This window comes from Natrix helvetica (genome assembly GCF_964273705.1).
Source record: "Natrix helvetica genome assembly, contig: HAP1_SCAFFOLD_271, whole genome shotgun sequence".
Classification (NCBI taxonomy): Eukaryota; Metazoa; Chordata; class Lepidosauria; order Squamata; family Natricidae; genus Natrix; species Natrix helvetica.
Genome location: NW_028113506.1, coordinates 11946 through 33259, shown reverse-complemented (window position 1 = coordinate 33259; position 21314 = coordinate 11946). Strand labels below are relative to the sequence as shown.

Here is a 21314-nt window from a genome sequence, read left to right as displayed (position 1 = left end):
AAAGGATTTCAGGGAAATAAGGGGAGGAAGACTTCCTTGCCTTGAAGCTAAAGTGGAAGTTCCTAATACGGTAGTAAAATTAGTTGACCATACAGCTACTTTCTCTCTGTAAAAAAAAGACAATGGGTTTCCATAGCGGAGGATTTTTAAGGTTTTGTTTGGTTAAGCGTTTGACTTTTACTGCCCCGTGATCATTTTCAGCATCTCTGCAGGTTTCCTGCTGCATAAATGCAAGGTGTGATTGAACCCAGATTAAGGCACAGGAGAGAGATTATTTTATAGTTCATAAAATAAGCCTTTCTTAATTGGAGGACCCCCTCCAAATATTTGCACTCCAGTTCCAAGAATTCCACAGCCAGCACAGTCATGGAGGGAAATCCTGGGAGCTGAAGTCTCCAGGTACATTGGATTGTAGATGATGCTTCCTGTCCTGGGGTCACGTGACTCTCCCTTTTGCGACCTTCCGAAAAGCAAAGTCCACGGGGAAGCCAGATTCACTTAACAACTGTGTCACTACCTGAACAACTGCAGTGAATCGCTTAACAAATGTGGCGAGAAAAGTTGTGAAAAGGGGCAAAACTCACTTAACCAAGTTTCTCACTTAACGACATACATTTTGGGCTTAATTGTGGTTGTAAGTTGAGGACTACCTCTGTTCACGGTTCAGCCTGGAAGCTCAGTAGCTGATTTTAAAACCCTCATTCTCTTTATTGTTGTGAGAAATCTGAAAAATCACTCCGGACAAAGACGGGGGAAAACATTCTCTGTGGCTTCAACATTTAGATAGATAGATAGATTAGATAGACAGACTTGATAGATTAGATTAGATTAGATTAGATTAGATTAGATTAGATAGATAGATAGATGATAGATAGATAGATAGATAGATAGATAGATAGATAGATAGATAGATAGATAGATAGATGATAGATAGATAGATAGATAGATATCTGCAGAACTTGGCAAGGAGTCTCAGAGAGTCACGAACTAATTGACTCCTGCAAACTCCACTCCCCCTTCCTTCCTCTTTTATTTCCTCTGGGAGGGGCCATTCACCCTCCACCTGTGGCCTTACTCCCAAGTCGACCCCTGTTCTTTAGCTCTTCCCTTCGTCTGGCAACTCTGCGCATGTGCACACTGGGAACAGGCTCCAGCTGTTCCTCTGCCTCACTGATGTCTGACTCTGAAGGCAGCTGATAACTGGCATACGGCTCTGGCCCCTTCTCTGCCTCCGACACAGAGCCCTCATCAGAGCCTTCCCCAGACTCCAGGACTGGCCCAGGTTCCTCCCCAACCTCCTCACTGTCCGAATCTGCTGCCAGCTCAATTGGCCGCTGGCAGGCCACAACAAATTGTTCCATGAGCTTTGCCCTATTTTACAACTTTTCTTGCCACAGTCATTAAGTGAATCAGTGCAGTGCTTAGGGTAGTCATACGGTTGTTAAGTGAATCTGGCTTCCCCATTAACTTTTCATTGTCAGAAGGTTACAAAAGGGGATTGCAGACCCCTGGACACGACAAACGTCATTTCAGCCTTCATGGGGTTGGCATGGACCTTTAGTGGCCATCAAGACCGTGCGCGAGAGTGCCCATCACATCCCACAGGTGTTCCAATCTCAGCCCCAGAGCATCCCGGTGCAGTTACAAATGGACACTTGTGGTTTTGTCTCTCTCTCCCCGCTGAAGACAGAAACCGATAGGGGTTACTATGCAATTACCATTGGTTTTAATCATGGGAAGAAATAAGCTACCACGGGCACCTAATTAACACACAGCAAGGAGCCTGATAGCCACAAAGAGACTCTGCTATCGGCCCCTTTCAAAAAGAGAGAAAAGATACCATTAAAACATATATTCAGCCTAAGAGGTGGAAACGAAAAAGGATTATTGCTGCACAGTTATCCGAAAGGAGTAAAGTTTGAGAGTTTTTTTAATCGTTAAGAGTGGAAGATTTGGCTAGCCAGTTTGCAGAGTGTTAGACGTCTGAAATGCCTTTTTTTTAAAAAAGCACCAGGATGAGTTTTTTTCAGTGCAGAAAGAGAGGAATTTCCCAATTCAAACACTGCAGAAGTACAACATGGGGTTTTCTACACGAATTGGGCAGACAGCTGCTTTTAGTAATAGAGTACCAAAAAAACTCAACGATAATTCAGAAACTTCCCTATTTCTATTACACCAACTGCAGCGAAGACCATTATAATCTGTCCATTTCATCCAACCTCTCTTCTTTGTTGTATTGTATAAATGAAAACTGGGGGCTTCCCAGTTGCAATGGATGGCTGTGAAGGTTGGACCATAAGGAAGAGTGAACTGATGGATTCATTTACGGAAGGATAAGACCTCTCAAATCTAATCCTTTCCCTTCCTGGCTGAAGTTGGGGAGTTTTGCATGCATGGAGCTGTACCCCGAATCAAGAATTGAAGACTTAAAGGTAAATCTTTTATAAGCAATAAATTGTTTCTTATTTACCGAGATCCAACCTATGCAATGGGAAGGAGAGAGACACTCTGCCAACAAAGATGTGTCTAGTCAAGGCTGTGCTTTTCCCCATTGCAATGGGTGGCTGTGAAGGTTGGACCGTAAGGAAGGTTGAGCACCAAAAAATGGAGGCCTTTGAACTCTGGTGCTGGAGAAGACTCCTGCATTGAGTCCCTTGGACTGCAAGGTGATCCAACCGGTCAGTCCTAGAGGAGATCAACCCTGACTGCTCTTGAGAAGGCCAGATCCTGAAGAGGAAACTCAAATCCTTTGGCCACCTAAGGAGAGGGAAGAAGGACTCCCTGGAGAAGAGCCTCATGCTGGGAACGATGGTTTAACTATTGTTAAATGAATCCGGCTTCCCCAATGACTTTGCTTGTCAGAAGTCGCTAAAGGAGATTCCTGTATTTTAACAATGCCAAAGAATGATAACTTCCTGTATGAAATTATGAATCACTACACCAATCAAACCATTCTAAGGTTAAACTTTAAAAAATTTTGTGTTTATTCAGCCCCAATCCTTAACCATGACAGACTGCACGATGTTTTTTTTTTTTTTAAATGCCCAAAACAATCTGGAAAGTTTTCTAGTTCGCATTCTCCAGAAAATCTACAACACTTGTCCTGGAACACGAGAGGGAAACCAATAACCCAAGTTTAAACGCAAATGTTCTCCAAATCTGGAGCCAAGACTAAATGTCATAATAAGATTGTTTACCACTGCATTCTTAAAAGCCTGCTCAGTGTCATGTTTTTTTAAAAAAAGAAATTATTGCTGGAGCCCATGTCGAAATGGAAAATGCAGAGAAGCCAAGGCCCTTCTCTAAAACAATGTTGTAAGTCCCCCCCCCCCCCCATGCTGTATCACTCTGATAAACAACTCATTCCCATAATAGTGTTTATGCCCTGGGATGTCAAACCACCTAGTAAAGGTTCCCCTTGCACATATGTGCTAGTCGTTCCCGACTCTAGGGGGTGGTGCTCATCTCCGTTTCAAAGCCAAAGAGCCAGCGCTGTCCGAAGACGCCTCCGTGGTCATGTGGCCGGCATGACTAAACGCCGAAGGCGCACGGAACGCTGTTCCCTTCCCACCAAAGGTGGTTCCTATTTTTCTACTTTCATTTTTTTACATGCTTTCGAACTGCTAGGTTGGCAGAAGCTGGGACAAGTAACAGGAGCTCACTCCATGATGCAGCACTAGGGATTCAAACCAGCGACCTTTCTGATCGACAAGCTCAGCATCTTAGCCACTGAGTCACCACCCTTAAACCACCTAGTATGGCTATATTATTTATTATCCTTCTCACCTGTCCTTCTATGTCCGTAGCTTCTTATGACTAACTTTGTTGCTGTATCTCATGATTTATGCTTTTAGTATTCTATTATGATAAACGTTGCTTGCTTTAGTGTCCTATTACTATGAGTGTTGTTGGCCAATGAAGAATTCTATCCTGTTGTAAAGAAGAGCAGAATTATAGGTAGCTTTTCACCTTCAAAGCAACGTTTGCCCAACAGCGATGTTAATTTGCATGTTGTGGTTTCAGCTGGCTTTGGAAGACTTGCCTCTTCCAAAAATGCTTAAGGAAGCATCGGGCACACCTTTTAGCACAGCGCTATAAAAACTCCGCTGTTGGTTTCTGGGCTGCAACCACATCATGGGATTCGCTTGGCTTTCGCTTAGCTTGCTGCATAAATCCTGACAAGAGGTGTGTAAACTATAGATTAAGACTTAAAAACAATGGGGGATCCCTGCGTGCTAGGTTTGATTCATCAAAACGTAGCCAAACAAAGCAATGGCTCTGTGATCTCAAGTGTTTGGCCCTTATCTCTGTTGTATAATGTTGCAAAAGAGCGCACATACAGGGACTGTGTGCTTTTCCTCCCTAGTTCTATTATTAACTCAATGAATCGTTGATACGCGTCAATCCAGAAGTCGGACCTATCCAATTTAATTCCATTTGCATCCAAATTAATCTCAATTAAGCTTTTCATCCTCGGTTCTCCTTGCTCCACATCTCAACATGGCAGATCAGAAGGGGGTGACATAAAGAAGCAGCTCAGGATGTCATTCTTGGCCTTTGGCGCCTTTGTCTGTTCTACTTTAAAGAAAAGAAGGACCAAGACTGTTTTAATATCTCAGGGGTTGCCACAAAGAAAAGGAAGTCAAGCTGTTCTCCAAGGCACGGGAAGGCAGGGCAAGAAGCAACGGAGGGAAACTAATCAAGGAGAGAAGCAACCTGGAGATAAGGAGAAATTTCCTGACAGTGAGAAGAATTAATCAGCGGAACCACTTGCCTCCAGAGGTTGCGGGGGCTCCATCACTGGAGGCTTTCAAGAAGAGATTCGACAGCTATTTGAGTGATATGGTATAGAGCAGCGATGGCGAACCTTTTCTGGCTCGCGGGCCATAAGTGGGAGGAGCACAGGGAGGGTCGTGCGCGGGCGTGCCGCACCCATAATGCAATGGGAGATATCCCCCTCAGTGCGCATGCACGTTTGACAGGTACTCCCCCCCCATTTTTTTGCAAGCTTTTTTCGCCCTCCCCAGGCTCCAGAGGCTTTATAGGACCCTGGGGAGGGTGAAAACAGCCTCCCTGCCCCCGGAGACTTCAGGGACCTACAGGATGCTTCCCTGAAGCCTCCGGAGGGCAAAAAACGACCCTATGAGCAAACCGGAAGTGACTTCCGGTTTGCTCGTAGGGCTGTTTTTAGTCCTCCGGAGCCCTCAGGGACCTTCAGGAGGCGTGCCCTGACAAATGGCTCCGCGTGCCATAGGTTCGCCATCCCGGGTATAGAGTTTCCTGCTTGAGCAGGGGATGGGACTACAAGACCTCCCAATTCTTTTAGTCTATAATCCCAGATCTGTTAATCAGTGGAATGGCTTCCCTCTATATGTTGCCAGTGCCCCATCGCCGGAGGTTTTTAAGAAGGGATGAGACAACCATTTGTCTGAAATGCTATAGGGTTTCCTGCCTGAGCAGGAGGTTGGACTAGAAGACCTCCAAGGTCCCTTCCAATTCTGTGCACGTTTTTTCTAGAATGCTATAATTCAAACTCTTCCATGCATGCCCTTCCAGCTGTGATCAGCCGTAAGTCAGTTGCCAAGCGTCCTGGCAACTGACTCATCTTTATGGCGGTCACAGTGTCCCGTAGTTGTTTGTGTGTGTGTGTGATAAGATCCGCTTTTGCGACCTTCTGTCAAGCTCCCCCATGGACTTCGCTTAACAGCCCTGTTGCTAGCTTTAAGAAATGCAATGATTCACTTAACAGCTGTGGCAAGGGGCAAAAGTCGCCGAGCAAATGTTTCACTTAGCGACATAAATCTTGGGCTCGATTGTAGTTGTAGCCAGAGGACTACCTGTACTTAGGTCTTCCTGACAGATGGAGCTGCCTGACTTTTAAAGGATCAAGGAGAAAGAACAGAAAGCTTCCAGGAATTTTTTTTTTTTTCCCCAGAGGAAATCTGTGGTTCGCAAGTGTATTTCAAGAATTTAAGGGACAATCCTCCACTGGAGTCCAGAGCCATACTGGGAAAGACAGAGCATCCATTGTTTCAGCAAAACTACCCAAAGAGTGCAAATATTGTTTTTTTTTCCCCCACAATGCCAGCTGCAGAAGAAAATATCTTTCCATTAATATTTGCTTAACCAACGCTTGCTGCAATTGTTGCCCGTTTCACATTAAAAGAAAACTTCTCTGCCACCAGAAATTAACTTGCACCAAAGACTTCACAATGTTGTTTTTAGAACGTCCCAAAATTGTTTTTTCAACTAATCATCTCGTACTTTTTTTTCCCCTCCCAAGGATTGGGTGTATTTGATAACTTCATGGTCAAAGGAAATTCTTAGGTATGGTTCCAATAGGTTTTGTGGCTTAAAAAGAACAAACGGAAATGGAGTGGAAGATATTTCGGAACATGGAAAACTGATGGCATAAAAAAAAAATGCCCCTGTGATCCATCAAGCCTGGCCTTTGAGATTTTTTATTTTTTTATTCCGAATGATGGACGTGTGTTTATCCCAAGCATGTTTTAAACTCAATTGCTGACGAAGGACGTCTGGAAATTGGAAGTTTAAATGGAGAACGTTCTGGGAAAGACCACTGGACTCAGCCTGGCCCTAACTTTCAAACTAAAAAGCCAGGATTTCGCAAACAATTGTGTTGTATAGAGAGTGAGCAAGCCACTGCACAAAACAAAACAATCACTGCACAAAAACACCTCTGAACTCATTACTCCCATCAACACCAGGGCCTCTTGGGGGCAGGGTGTTGTGCTTTCTTTCTTTTTTATTTTAAATGTGGCTTCCACACCCTTCAGATAGGAAGAGAATATAAATAATGACTGGAAAAGCAAGCTACTGTTGGAATGTTGCATCTGATTTGCATGTTTTTCCAGAGAATTCTGGAAAAAAACGGGTGGGGTGGGGGGAAAGAGAAGCCAGAGATTTTCACCAGTTATCCTATGAATCGATCCAAAGGCTGCAGGCTCTATACAGGCCGTCTTTGACTTACAACAGCTCGTTTAGTGACGGTTCAAAGATACAACGGCACTGGAAAAAGTGACACGACGGTTTTTCACGCGATTGTTACAGCACTGTGATAAAAATCTGGCTGCTTGGCGACTGACTCGTATTTATGATGGTGGCAGTGATCCCCCCCTTTTGCGACCTTCTGATGAGCAAACTCCACAGGGAAGCCAGACTCACTTAACAACCGGCTTATTAATGGATCAACTGCAATTCACATAACAACTGTGGCAAGAAAGGTCGTAAAATGTGGTAACTGTCTCACTTAGCAACAAAACATTTGAGCGCGATAATAATCGTAAGTTGAGGACTACCTGTAATGATAGATCATGCTATTTACCCAGAAGAGCATGGAGAGGGAATTCCCAATTTGTTTTCCCATCGTATCCACAACAATGCTTAAAACATGAGCATAGCAGCTGCCAGGGGTGGGGAGTCCCAGTTCCTAGATCCTGCTGAACTCCAACATCCCAAAGCCCCATTTAAAATGGCAAAACAGGTTGTCTAGCAACATCTGGAAGGCCACTGTTCTCCTTCCTCCCTGAATGGAGCGATCCTCAAGGCCACAACAGCAACAGCCTTGCTTATTCAAATTAAAGGTACCCCTGATGCAACATCTGCTCCTCGTAATGAACTGTAGGATACAAATAATAGTCAATGCTAGTATGCTGCCTTTGGATATGGAAGCTCTTCTGGCATCCCTTAAATTGGCTTTCAAAAGACGGGGGGAAAGAAACTGGGGTTTGACCGGTAGGAAGAGAAAGGCATAACCCAGAGGGAGAGCGGAGACAGGGGGGGTGGGGGGTGGGTAATCTTAGTGGTCTCTCCACCAGAACAAAAATTGGGATTTCCTTGTTTTCTGTTTGTTGAGTTAAGAGTACAATATTCACAAATGCTTGTGTAGGGAATGAGAAGGAAAAACGTCCTTGTCAAGCTCCCCATTCAATATATGCATAAGGAAGGGACAGATCTCAAGTAAGAAAAGCATTCTTTACATTTTACCTAAAGGAAACCAGCCGGAACAGAGAACAACTCAAAGAAACAAGGCAAGATTGGAAGATGTGGAGACCTGGCCCATAACATTGCCAAGAGTCGGACGCAACTGAACGCATAACATCATGATTATCATCATCAACATCGTATATTAAATGGCTGCTCTAAAGATAAAGGTTCCCCTCGCACATATGTGCTAGTCGTTCCCGACTCTAGGGGGCGGTGCTCATCTCCGTTTCAAAGCCGAAGAGGCAGCGCTGTCCGAAGACGTCTCCGTAGTCATGTGGCCGGCATGACTCCACACCGAAGTTGCACGGAACGCTATTCCCTTCCCACCAAAGGTGGTCCCTGTTTTTCTACTTGCATTTTTTACGTGCTTTCGAACTGCTAGGTTGGCAGAAGCTGGGACAAGTCACGGGAGCTCACTCCGTTACACAGTGCTAGGGATTCAAACTGCCAAACTGCCGACCATTCTGATGGACAAGCTCAGAGTCTTAGCCACTGAGCTACCGCGTCCCTCTAGACCTTGTAAGATCCCCATTATTTCCCAGCCACCATAGCCCTGCTGGCTAAGGATGATGGGCGTTGAAGTCCAGCTATATAGGGGCTGTAAGGAGGGAGAAATGAGATTTACCTTTCTTCCCCCTTCAAAGTTTTTATGATTAACTCTTCTTCTAGGTCATCCCTCCCATTTTAGAAAAGAATTACACAGGCCCTACCTACTCCAGCCATCACACTGTGGACTGAACCTATCCGTGGGGCCATAAGCAAGGGGCCTCCCCAGCTGATCTTGGTGCCCAGGCTAGCTGCCATTGAGAAAGGCAACCTTTTCAGTATTCGGGTGCTAAGCCACAAAAGTCCCACAAAGATGCTTTTCTCTCCCGTGGTTGAAGACAACCATGACCTGGATGACTGAGAATCTCCAGACATTCAGCCATGAAGGATTTTACAGACTAACCTATGATGTACAGAAAGACTGTCTAGTACTTTAATGCAGGGGTCTACAACCTTGGCCACTTTTAAGGCGTGTGGACTTCAACTCCCAAAATTCCTCAGCCAGGACCGAGCCAGGCTGCACAACTGGAGGTGAATGGTAGGCAAGCAAAACTGTGTGTGCACAAATTGTGAGCTCTTCCCTTCCCTTCCACCCCAGTCTGTGGAAAAACTGTCTTCCACGAAACTGGTCTCTGGTACCAAAAAAGTTGAGGATCGCTGCTTTAAGGGCTGCTGTTTTGTCATTTCCAACACAGACATAGAAGAATAAGACAAAAACAACACTAGCGGGGTTTTTTTTTACAACGTGATCATGAAGTCGAGCAGAAATTTTCCACTACAATTCCCTAAAGAATTGAAGCTACTGTAACACAGAACTTTTAAAAATAATTAGCTCATTAAGCTCCAGCGCTCCAGCAATATCCCATGATCAATAGTGGTAAATACCACCAAGGAATCCCCCCACTTTTCCCACGGCGAAGCCACCGCTCAGAATAACTAGCGCTTTTATACCGTTACATCCAGGCCAGGAGATCTGGATAATTAATTTCTTTCAAGTCCAATTTATTTCTAAGAAATTCCCAGCAGTTCAAAGGCCACCCTCTTATCTAGTTTGTATGACCAAAACGTGCAACTTAGTGATAATTACCAGAAATTTCAAGATCCAGGGAAGCCCTCTCCCAAACAAATTTGTTCCAAGATGATGTGCAGCTACTAGCCCTTCCTGAGATCTATCAAATTAGAGCAACTAAGGACAAAAGTCTAAAAAAGCATCAAGTATCATCTACTTCCTGAGGCCATAATAATATAATTCAAAGGGATTTCATAAAGTCTGACCAGGTGGCACCTCCATAATTCAACAGGCCCTAATTTAAAGCACATACAAGGGATTTTGTAGGCCAAGGTCTTCCCAAACCTATTAATTTAGTCAGTTCTGCCTCAAATTTATCTCTCCGGTAGTTGAGAAAGTTCTGCTGGGCAGTTCACTTAAGACACAACAATAATGGAGAAATAAATTCTCATTGCTGGCATCAGAGCTATACATAAGTGGAACTTGATCTGTGCCCAGTCAGATGTGTTGCAAAATTCATACTTCTGTGCCTTAAGTCATCCGTCAATTCATTTGCCTTCAATCTGGGCTCACCAGAAACAGCTCTCCAGAGTGAAAACTTCAACAACTCTTCTCAGCTCAAAAGTGCCACAACGAGACCAGGATGTTGTTGGGATCACTCTCTAGTTCCCCAGAGGATTCAGCAATCCTCAAAAGTCCCTGAGGATCAACCAGGTTAACCAGTCCCCGCCCTTCCAAGGAAGGCAGGCACAGTCAGCTCAAGTCTCACCAGGATGCAATCTGTTTGTGACAATGAGGTGATTCTTATCCCGCTGATGCCCCCTTTGCTTCCAATCCCTCCCACTCCCAAACCCTAAAGCCAGGCTGGGATATAAATACACATGCACAACCTACTTATAACTCCCCAATTTCATTTGCACAATGCACCAAAGTAGATGATAGATAGATAGATAGATAGATAGATAGATAGATAGATAGATGATAGATAGATAGAAGAGACAGATATAGATGATCGATTAGATATAGACAGATTGAGATAGACTGAGAGAGATATGTACAGACAGAAAGAGAGACAGAGAAATAAAATAGATTAGATTAATAGATAGATAGATGGATGGATGGATGGATGGATGGATGGATGGATGGATGGATGGATGGATATAGACTGAGAATGATATGTAGAGAGACAGAAATAAAATAGATTACATTAATAGATAGATAGATAGATAGATAGATAGACAGACAGACAGAAGACAGACAGACAGAAGACAGACAGACATATAGAGACAGACAGACATAGATAGATGATAGACAGACGATATAGATAGATAATAGATAGATAGATAGATAGGTGATAGATAAAGATAGATGACAGATATAGATTGATTGAGATAGATATGTACAGAGAGAGCGAAGATAGAGACTGAGAGAGATATGGAGAGTGAGAGAGAAAATAAAATAAAATAGATAAATAGATAGATAGACTTTGATATAGAGACAGACATAGATAAACAGATAGATGATAAGACGAGATAGATAGATGACAGATAAAGATGATAGATGACAGATATAGACAGATTGAGATAAACAGAGAAGGATATATGCAGGGAGAGATGATAGATGATAGATAGATAGATAGATAGATAGATAGATAGATAGATAGATAGATGATAGATAGATAGATAGATAGATGATAGATAATTTAACATAGAGAGAGATATAAGGTAGTCAGACACTTTTTAACTCCCAGTGTGACTGAGAGCCATCTGGTCACTCGATGGATTAAGGCAGCAAAAGGCAGAATCCCATAACCCGGTTTTCAAAGCAGGCTGAACGGGACGCCGTCTCTGCTTATGATGATGGGCTGGAACCGCTCCCAGGATGGCCCTAGAAAGTCCAGCGCTGGCCTAAAGCCAACCGCCTCGGCCTTGGGCACTTACCTCTCCCAGAGGCGGGGGGGGGGGGGGGAGCGGCAGAAACACAGAGCAAGGGCAACATGACCGCAAGAGGGTCTCTCTCTCTCTCTCCCACCCCCCAAACGGCCAAGGACCCCTCCCAACCCCCACAGAACTCACCTCAGCGGTCCTTTCCAGACAGCCACGAAGCCATCACGAGCCCCAGGAGGGTCAGGAGGGTCTGCAAAGAGAGCCCATGGTGAGGAAGGGGAGGAAAGCCCCCTCCCCAATTCCTGGGTCTTCTGAGGGGGGGATACTCACATGCCTCACCGTTGGGTGGGGGTCCCCTCCATGTCCTTGGGGAGGGGGGAGGTTCCCCCCCAAGGTCTCTTCTGCTCCCTCAAAAAAAAACACCCCTCCCCTCAGAAGGAACCTTTCCCCCCCTTCCCCAAAAGAGCCCCCTCCCCCCTCCTCCTCTCAGCTGGGGGCTTCCCAAAGGACCCCCCCCCCACCTCCTCCTCCCAGAAAGGTGGCCGTTGCTGAGGGGAGAGAGAGAGAGAGGGAAGAAGGGAGGGGAGGGGGGAATGGTGGCGAACGGGGCATTCGGTTGGCCCAACCCCGAGAGCCGGACGGGAAGAGAGAGGGTCCAATTCGCTTACCCTCCTCTCCGCCACCAGCTCTCCTCAGCGACCAGAGCGCCCACTCGGGCTCAGCCTCCTGCATCACTTCCGGGGGGTGGGGCCTTCGCGGAGGGAGGGAGGGAGGGAGTCAGCTGGCGGCGCGGTGACGTAGGACGCGCATCCACGCGCGCTTGACGCCGCGCGCAGCGTAAGGGCGCTTTGAGGGCCGGGTTTGGGGGACGCTCTTCCCCTCCCCCCTCGTTTTCGTCGCCTGTGGAGGTGAGTGAGGGCGAATATTTATGTTGGGGGGGCGAGGGGGGTGAACTATACCCTCTGGGTCCCATATGGGTGGGTGGGTGTTGGGAGCAAAAGTGCAGGTGAATCCGGAGAGGGGAGGAGAGAGGAGCGTGTGTTGCCAAAGACGAAGAGAACATCGCGAAAAGAGGAGGCACGGTACAGGTGACCCTCCCACCCCCGCATCTACATTGGTATCGCCCACACGGCTCTTAAGTGGGACCATCAGAGAGAACCAGCGCATGCGTTGGTTTTTTTGCCCTCTCCCATAGGGGGCGCTAACAGGGTGACAAGATGGCGTCAGTGCTGTCAATGAAACCTGAACCAAACTAGGACTCATTGATGGTGTGTGCCCCACCTGGAAGCATTCACGAGTTTCCTTAGCAATAATATTCTATTTTATTTTAGTAGGTAGGTAGGTGGGTGGATGGATGGATGGGTAGATAGGCAGACAGACAGACAGATGATAGAGATGGATGGATTGGCAGAAAGAGACAGATGATAGAGATGAATGGATGGACAGACAGACAGATGATATGGATGGATGGATAGATGGATGGACAGACAGAGACAGATGATAGAGATGGATGGATGGATGGATGGACAGACAGATGATAGACATGGATGGACAGAGAGAGAGATGATAGAGATGGATGGATTGGCAGAAAGAGACAGAGGATAGAGATGAATGGATGGACAGACAGACAGAGACAGATGATAGACATGGATGGATGGACAGAGAGAGAGAGATGATAGAGATGGATGGACAGAGACAGATGATAGAGATGGATGGACGGACAGACAGAAACAGATGATAGAGATGGATGGACAGACAGACAGATGATAGGGATGGATGGACAGACAGACAGACAGGTGCTTTGCTTCTCATCCTGAAGGAGGAGCTTTAGAGCTGGGAGTGGGGCCTCATTGCAGGGATGAGACCTGAAGGCTAAGAGGTGGGGCTTCAGACTGCTGAAGGTCGAATCTAAATCCCTGGTAAATTAAACAGGTTTTATTTTGTCATAAAATAAGATACAGGTTCTATGTAAAACAAAATTTGTATATTCTGCGCCCTCCCACCCAAATAATGGCAACTGTCATTGTAGGAAGAGACCCAATTCATCACATATGGTATAGTGACCATATGTCCTTGATTATAAAAGCCAACTCTTTCTTTCGAAAAAACCTGCCCTTTAGATAGTATTTTTCAAAAACTCACTGATTTCCTTTATTTGGCACATTTAATTTCTCCCATTGGTACTGTTTAATGCACAGTATTTCACATTCATAGGAAAAACACAGGCATTGAGTTTCCTTTTAAAAATAAGTGTACAAACCTTTATTCAAATATACATTTTTGATTTGCTTGGCTCTTGAATTTTCCTTTGTAAAACAAAGTTATAAACATAAACATTTTTTTATCCATACGACTCTCCTTCAGATTTGCCCCCTTTTTCAAGTTTGTTCTTTTATTTTTTTTTCCAAGAAAATATGTCCATTGTGGAACCAAAACTGCAGAGTATGAGATGCTACAAGCATATAATGAAGTTTATTAATCTTCCAAGCTGCTACCAGATGCTGATTGGCAGCAGCCAGTCATTCATAGACAGACACCATGTTAATCAATGCCTTAATGAAATTATACAAAAGCAGCTATTTAGACCCAGGAGTTTGAAAGGCATTGCATTCAAGAGCCCACCCACGTGTTTGCCTCAAAAGATGGTCTAGACTTTGAAGAAACAACCCACATTCAAAGAATTCTATTGCTTGGTGTGGTTTTCTGACTGCAACCCACAAACCACCAATAGTTGTATAGTTCAGTTGCCCTCAATCAAAGCAGTAGGTAGCAGGAAGGAACGGAGCACAAAATCACAAAACATGAACTCCACGAGGGGGGGGGGTAAAAACCCCTCTGGAGACAAATTGCTCAGTTTTACTCATCGTTCTTTATTTGGCGACATCATAAATCCATCAGCACATCATGAATTTTATTGTTGGAGGCGGTTGCAAATCCAGTCTTTGTTTGTTTTTAGTATCCCATAATGGGGCATTGGATGTAAACGGTTTTGTTTCTTTAAGAGAAACCCAGTCCAAATATCTCACCTTACAGCAATTTGGAATTGCCCTGGGGCTTTTTTTCACCCCCCCCCCCAAAAAAAAACTTTATTTGTGTAAAGAAAAAAGGAAGTGAAAACCTAGACCTAGAGATTTCCTCTAAAGCTGGCTTGTAAGCCGAAAGATGAATAAGAAATGGGTTTTTGTTTTGTTTTTAATGTTGAGTGGTGTATTTTGGGGCATCTCTTTGCCTCGACAGATGAGGGCAATTTGGTTGGCTAAAAGAGGAAACTCGGAAGTTTCAAGAGAAGATTTTAGGGTCCTGAAACTGGGGAAATCCATTTAAACTGATGCAAAATGATATAGCTATCCTTAGTAAGGTGGGTAATGGCTGAGCAAATTCAAACGTACTTTTCAAGTAGAATTTGAAGTTACCACTGCCAAAACATATTTACACGAGTGAGATTCGAACCGCTGAACACAATGGACAGATATGGGAGATTCCATTCGGTACCCTACAGTGAGCGTCTCACCGGTTCGATCACCTTGCAGTCCAAGGGACTCAGTGCAGGCATCTTCTCCAGCACCAGAGTTCAAAGGCCTCCATTCTTTGGCGCTCAGCCTTTCTTATGGTCCAACCTTCACAGCCATCCATTGCAACTGGGAAAACCACTGCCTTGACTAGATGCCCTTTTGTTTTTAGGGATGAATCTGAATCTAAACGCACCACCCCATTAAAAACACACAGGCACACACACACAACCATCTGTCACCTTTCCCAGCTGTAAAACAATTGAGGGTCATTACTTTAGCTAAACATTATAATTTAGTTCCGAAGACAACAAAATGGCCTTGCATTTTCCAACGGAGTCAGTTAAGCAGACACGAAGATTGGGCACCTGGTTAATTCCTCTGCCAGCTTGACAGTGTAATTCTGTGCAGGATTTAGGAGGGATCAAGAGATCCTTGGTGGTGGGGAAGGCTCTCTTTGTTAAACCCAGCTTAGATGTCTCCTCTGACTTTAAGATGCTTTTTGCAGGAAAAGGTACAATATATGTTATTTTTTTCCTTATTAGGATTGCTGGGAGAACTGCGTTTGCAGTTCATCCATTGTTAAAAGAACAAAACTCCCAATGCTGGTTGGTTTTTTAACAATAAACTATAGTGTGCTTTATTGGCCTTAGCTTAATAACTTATTACACATATAAATATGATTATAAATATGATATAAAGACAGATAGACAGACAAACTGCCCTATCTGATACATAGATAAAGAAAGAGAGAGAGAATGTGAATGTGCTTTATTGGCCTTAGCTTAATTACACATTACACATATAAATATGATTATAAAAATGATAGACAGATAGACAGGCAAACTGCCCTGTCTGATACATAGATATAGAAAGAGAGAAGAAAGAGAGAGAGAAAGAGAAGAGAGAGAGAGTGTGAATCTGCTTTATTGGCCTTAGCTTAATAACGCATTACACATATAAATATGATAGACAGACAGAGAGGCAAACTGCCCTGTCTGATACATAGATATAGAAAGAGAGAAGAACGAGAGAGAGAATGAGAATGTACTTTAGTGGCCTTAGCTTAATAACTCATTACACATATAAATATAAATATGTTTATAAATATGATAGAAAGACAGATAGATGGGCAGACTGACCTGATACATAGATATAGAAAGAGAGAAGAATGAGAGAAAGAGAGAGAAGGGTGTAGAAGATGATAGAGAAGTAGAGAGACAGACAGATCGATCCCTCTTCTGTGTCTTGAGCCAAATGCAATTTATTTACTAAGCCAGTGTTAAAACATGCTTTAGCATATGACCCAGTGAAAACTTTGCCAACCCTTCCCGAACAGGCCATCAATCATTCTCCTTGAGAACGCTAAAAAAGAGAGCATTGTCCTCCTCGGGTGCAGAACTGAAATCATGAACAACGAAACCACAATATTTCGTTTAACAAGGGTGCTTTGCTGTGGCAAAGCTCAGCCGTCCTGGACAACAGACGTTGCTTTTGTTCGTCGGGAAAGAAAAAAAAAGATGGACTTGTCCAGCATTTTCGCGTGAGGCTTGCTTTCTGCGTGCGTCCGTGCTAGTTTGGACACGCCGCGTCTTGGGTGCAAGCGGAAAGAACATTTAAGCATTGGCATCGAACAAGATCTTGCCACCCTTTTCTGTGTTTATTGTAATTGGGTTTTTCCCCCCTTTTTTGTTGTCCCATTTCTCAACATCGTGCTTTTGATTCTTGTGGCACATTTATCTTTAAGGAAGAACTGGGCATATTTTCACGTGTGCTGATATCAGCCGGGTATTTTCTTGCCTTCAATCTAGCACATGTAAAAGTAGCTATTATCCAACATTTGGCAGATAATTATAGTTTTCCGGGGTGGAGGGGTGTGTGTTTCCCCTCCCATTTTTGCCAGTTCTTTCCAGGTTCGCGGATGGAGCCAAGAGACATATTTGAAAACTGATTGAGCAAAACGTGAAAATATCCATCTGTTTGAAAGCCTTTTTGTTTTTTCACAGCCCCAAACGCTCACCCAGGAACGTCCTCTCTCCTTTCTCCAGATGACACCAGTCGCTCGTCAAGAAGTCCTTGGCCTTTACCGCAAAATATTCCAAATAGCCAAAACGTGGCGGTCGGCAACTGGACAGATGAAAGAGACGGAGAAAGAAAAACAGTACATTATCAGCGAAGCGAAAACCTTGTTCCGTAAGAATCGAGCTGTGAGTTAGCATTTGATCTGGAGGGGTTTAGTTTTTTTTTTAATCAGTGGGATTTGGGGTGGGCATCCAGGGAGGTGAGAAGGAGTCGTGAATCAGGAGGCTGTGAGTTCGATCCTAGGTAGAGCCGTGGTGGCGCAGCGGGTAGAGTGCAGTACTGCAGGCTGCTTCTGCTGACTGCCGGCTGCCTGCAATTTACCAGTTCCAATCTCACCAGGCTCCAGTTTGACTCAGCCTTCCATCCTTCCGAGGTGGGTAAAATGAGGACCCAGATTGTTGGGTTAAGAGGCTGACTCTCTAAACTGCTTAGAGAGGGCTGTAAAAGCACTGTAAAGCGGTATATAAATCTGCTATTGCTTGGGACGGAAGGAAGGAAGCCTTGGTGGCACAGTGGTTAGAATACAGAATTTCAAGCTGACTCTGCCCACTGCCAGGAGTTCGATCCTGACTGATTCATGGTTGACTCAGCCTCCTATCCTTCCGAGGTCGGCATTCACAACTTCTGGAGGCAAGCTGTTCCACTGATTAACAGTGAGAACAATTAATCAGTGGAACAGCTTGCCTCCAGAAGTTGTGAATGCCCCAACACTGGAAGTCTTTAAGAAGATGTTGGATAGCTATTTGTCTGAAACGGTATAGGGTTTCCTGCCTAGGCAGGGGGTTGGACTAGAAGACCTCCAAGGTCCCTTCCAACTCTACTATTGTATTGTATTGTATTGTATTGTAAATGAGGACTCAGATTTGGGGGGGGGGCAATAGGCTGACACTATAAACTGCTTAGAGAGGGCTGTAAAGTGGCATATAAGTCTAAGTGCTATTGCTAGAGGCGGATATTTGTCTCTCTGGGCACAATGAGAATATATCTGCTGAACAAAACTCCGTATTGGCGTCAAAAAGGGCATCCGGCCATTCAAACACTCTGCTAGCTCCATTCAGTTGCCCAGACAGTGGCAGCGAGAATATCAACGGCCACATATTTGAAGGATCAGGTCACGTCAGACTCTGGTGGCTGCGTTGGTGACTAACCCCAGCACGATGCAAAGGGCTGGTTTTAACCTCCAAAGCCCTAAATATCCACCGCCCTGCCTCCTTGCGTGGCTCAAACATTGCACTAAGCCACAGTAAGCTTATATATGGCGCGCTGAAGGCCATCGTCTCAGACCCATCAAGAGTCAAAGAAAAGAGGGTGATAAACTATCAGCCATCAGCTCCTGGGTTATCACTGAAAAGACCTTCCAACTTTGCAGGGTCAAAAGAAAAAAAAAGGCAGCAAGAAAGATATGAGGGAAGGTTCCATCTTTATGTAATTGGAGGTAGATCGGTTGCAGGTAGGAAATAGTTCAGTGGCCGGAATTCTTTAACGTCCTTCGCCACTGTTGTCTTCTCAATAAATTTAGCAAAAGACTGTGAAGATCACCATTGGAAAAGGGTTTATGTCTGATTAAGGCAGAAGTTATTTGTAGCTAGCTAGCTTTCTTTTCCTTCCTTCCTTCCTTCCTTCGTTCTTTCCTTCCTTCTGGCTTTCTCATTCACTATTGATATTCTTCCTCCCTCTCCTTCCCCTCTCCCTCCCTCCCTTCCTCTCTTTCATTATCAATATTCTTCCTCCCTCCCTCCCCTCTCATTTACTCATTATTTCTCCTTCCATTCCCTCCTTCCTTCCTCCCTCCCGCCCTTCCTCTCTTTCACTATCAATATTCTTCCACCCTCCCTCCCTCCCTTCTTTTCCTCTCATTCACTCTCATTATTCTTTCTCCTTCTTTTTCCTTCCTTTGTCTCTTCCCTTCCTTCTTTTCTTTCACTATCAATATTCTTCCTCCTTCCCTCCCTTCCTTTCCCCTCATTTACTCATTCTTTCTCCTTCTCTTTCCTTCCTTCCTCCCTTCCTTCTCTTTCACTATCAATATCCTTCCTTCCTTCTTCCTTCCTCTCTCTCTCATTCACTATCAATATTCTTCCTCCCTCTCCCTTCCTTCTGTCCATCCATCCATCCTTCCAGGAAGATCAAGGTCTTTCCTTTGAACGTCTTTGGGGGACGGGGGGTGGAATTTGCAAGGTAATTTGGGGGGGGGGTGTTAACTTACCTGTTTGTTCTTTAGAACCTCTGCACTTTCTGTTCTAACTTTCCTTTTCTTTTTTCTGTACTGTTTGCAAGACCAGCTAACAGATCCTGAGCTGATTAAACAGTGTGTGGAAGAGTGCAAGGCAAGGATAGAGCTGGGACTTCATTATCACAACCCGTATCCAAGGCCTGTAAGTAGGAATCAGCTCTTTGATAGGAATCTATTAATTCTCAGTCCGGAGCAGTGATGGGATTCAATTTTTTTTTACTACCGGTTCTGCGGGCGTGGCTTGGTGGGCATGGCAGGGCAAGGATACTGTAAAATCCCCAGCTCCGTTCCCCTGTGCAAGGGCAACAGAAGAAGACCCAGCCGATCAGCTGGGACTCAAGAGGCAGAGGATAGATGGGGGCGCGGCCAGCCAGAGGTGGTATTTGTTGTTCTCTGAACTACTCAAAATTTCCGCTACTGGTTCACCAGAACTGGTCAGAACTGGCTGAATTCCACCTGTGGCCCGAGATTCTGCCTTGGCAATAGTTTGCAGAGATACTGTCAGTCCTTGATTTTTGCAACCCTTCCTTTAGTAACCGTTCGAAGTCACCATGGTACTTAGAAAAGTGACCGGTCCTCGCATTTATGACCATTGCAGTATCCCAACAGTCCCGTGATGAAAAAAACCAGGCACGTGGCCACCAGCGTGTATGCAGTTGGTTGCAGTGCCCTGGGATCAGGAGACCACCATTTGTTGCTTTGCCAGCTGGCTTTTGACAAGGTCACTCACTTAACGACCGCATGATTCACTTAATGGAAGTGATTAACTGTGGCCAAAAAAGGCGCAACTCACAGGTCCTCAAAATGGATGCAAGTCAGCCTATTTGCCCCCAACAATCTTGGTCCTCATTTTACCCACCTCAGAAAGGAAGGAAGGCTGAGTCAACTTTGAGCCGGTCAGGATTGAACTGCTGGCAGTGGGCAGTCAGCAGAATTAGCTTCAGTACTGCAATCTGACCAAGGTGCCACCATTTTAACAAGTCTGCCCACTGCCAGGAGTTTGATCCTGACCGGCTCAAGGTTGACTCAGCCTTCCATCCTTCCGAGGTGGTAAAATGAGGACCAAGATTGTTGGGGGCAATAATGCTGACTCCATAAACCGCTTAGAGAGGGCTGTAAAAGCACTGTGAAGCGGTGTATAAGTCTTAAGTGCTCTTGCTCTTGCTACCTCGCTTTTTCCATCATTATTATTTTTCTTTTTCCTTTCTTTACTGTCCTGTTACTTTGCTTTCGCTTTTACCTTCTTGTTTAAAATGAAAGTTTCATTGGAGGAAAAAAAAAAACCAGAGCGATGAATGATTAATCATGGTATCTGAATAAGGCCTGGATGTTTTTCAGTCTTTTCTTAAACAGGTTTTCTTTTCTTCTGACCGTACAGATTCATTTGCCACCCATGGGCCTCGCTCAGCCACAAGCCCGGGCATTTCGACACCAGGAAAAGCTAAGGAAAATCTCTAAACCGATTTATTTGAAATCTCACGATGAAATTTCATAGCCCCTGATCCAGCCAGAGGTCGATACCGTCTTCAGACTACCGGACTGATGCCCTTGGCATGACTACGGGTGAAAATGAAATTGGTACTGTTACCACCGGGTGATTTTTTTTTCCCCTCCCCAAAGGTCGGGAATCCACTTGATCCCAAAGAGAGATGAGAAGAAGGAGCTAAATCTGCCTTGTGTGAAAAGAAAGAAGCATTGTGGGGGAAATAAATAAATAAAAATGATTTTTAAAAAATCCAAGGTCTGATCAATCTTATGTTCCACCTGGGCACATCTCCTCAGGTGTTATTGATTTTCCTACAGTCTCCCTACTTAATGACCGAACTCTTTTTCAAAGTTACAACTCGCCCCACCCCCAAAAAAGATACAGGTGGTCTTTGACTTAACCACCACAACGGGTTCCCTTCGCGCATGTGCACATTGCATTTGAAATCAGCACTAAATCTTACCTTTTCCTGCAGCCCCAGTGAGTAAAACAGCTGAGAGGTAGCAATCCACTCTGCCGTGCCGATCAGCTGGGCTTCAAACAAAGGAAATACCGG

At 44.7% G+C, this 21314-nt stretch overlaps 2 protein-coding genes across 7 annotated transcripts in view; one reads left to right on the top strand and one right to left on the bottom strand.

Moving 5' to 3' along the window:
* LOC309382364 (DCN1-like protein 3) overlaps positions 1–12221 on the bottom strand; it is a 20714-nt gene extending 8493 nt beyond the window's left edge. Inside the window, exons 1-2 of one of the 3 annotated variants that reach the window (XM_081971874.1) lie at positions 12117–12221; positions 11638–11698 (exon numbers count right to left, since the gene is read on the bottom strand). The gene's annotated coding sequence lies outside the window, so the exon portion shown is untranslated. Of the gene's footprint in view, positions 1–11637; positions 11699–11778; positions 11874–11969; positions 12057–12116 lie in introns of those variants that run through there. The other 2 variants (XM_081971876.1, XM_081971875.1) reach the window with 2 other exon arrangements.
* Positions 12217–21314, top strand: LOC309382366 (LYR motif-containing protein 1-like). 4 transcript variants are annotated; one of them, XM_081971878.1, is made up of 4 exons: positions 12217–12356; positions 17006–17164; positions 19322–19414; positions 20651–21312. In XM_081971878.1, exons 2-4 carry the CDS (start codon positions 17006–17008, stop codon positions 20765–20767), a joined length of 369 nt encoding a protein of 122 aa, XP_081828004.1. In that variant the 5' UTR covers positions 12217–12356; the 3' UTR covers positions 20768–21312. The 4 variants fall into 4 exon arrangements, with proteins under 4 accessions (XP_081828004.1, XP_081828003.1, XP_081828006.1 ...); XM_081971877.1 differs by having other exon boundaries at positions 12227–12356; positions 16964–17164; XM_081971879.1 differs by lacking the exon at positions 12217–12356 and adding an exon at positions 15542–15565 and having other exon boundaries at positions 17006–17150; positions 19317–19414; positions 20651–21314.

What these genes read in the sequence shown, in the direction of transcription:
- LOC309382366 (XM_081971878.1), top strand. Translation starts at nt 17,006, where the DNA reads ATGACACCAGTCGCTCGTCAAGAAGTCCTTGGCCTTTACCGCAAAATA. An exon ending in TGTTCCGTAAGAATCGAGCT is followed by an intron (nt 17,165 to 19,321) that starts GTGAGTTAGCAT and finishes TTGCAAGACCAG; the next exon opens with CTAACAGATCCTGAGCTGAT. An exon ending in ACAACCCGTATCCAAGGCCT is followed by an intron (nt 19,415 to 20,650) that starts GTAAGTAGGAAT and finishes CTGACCGTACAG; the next exon opens with ATTCATTTGCCACCCATGGG.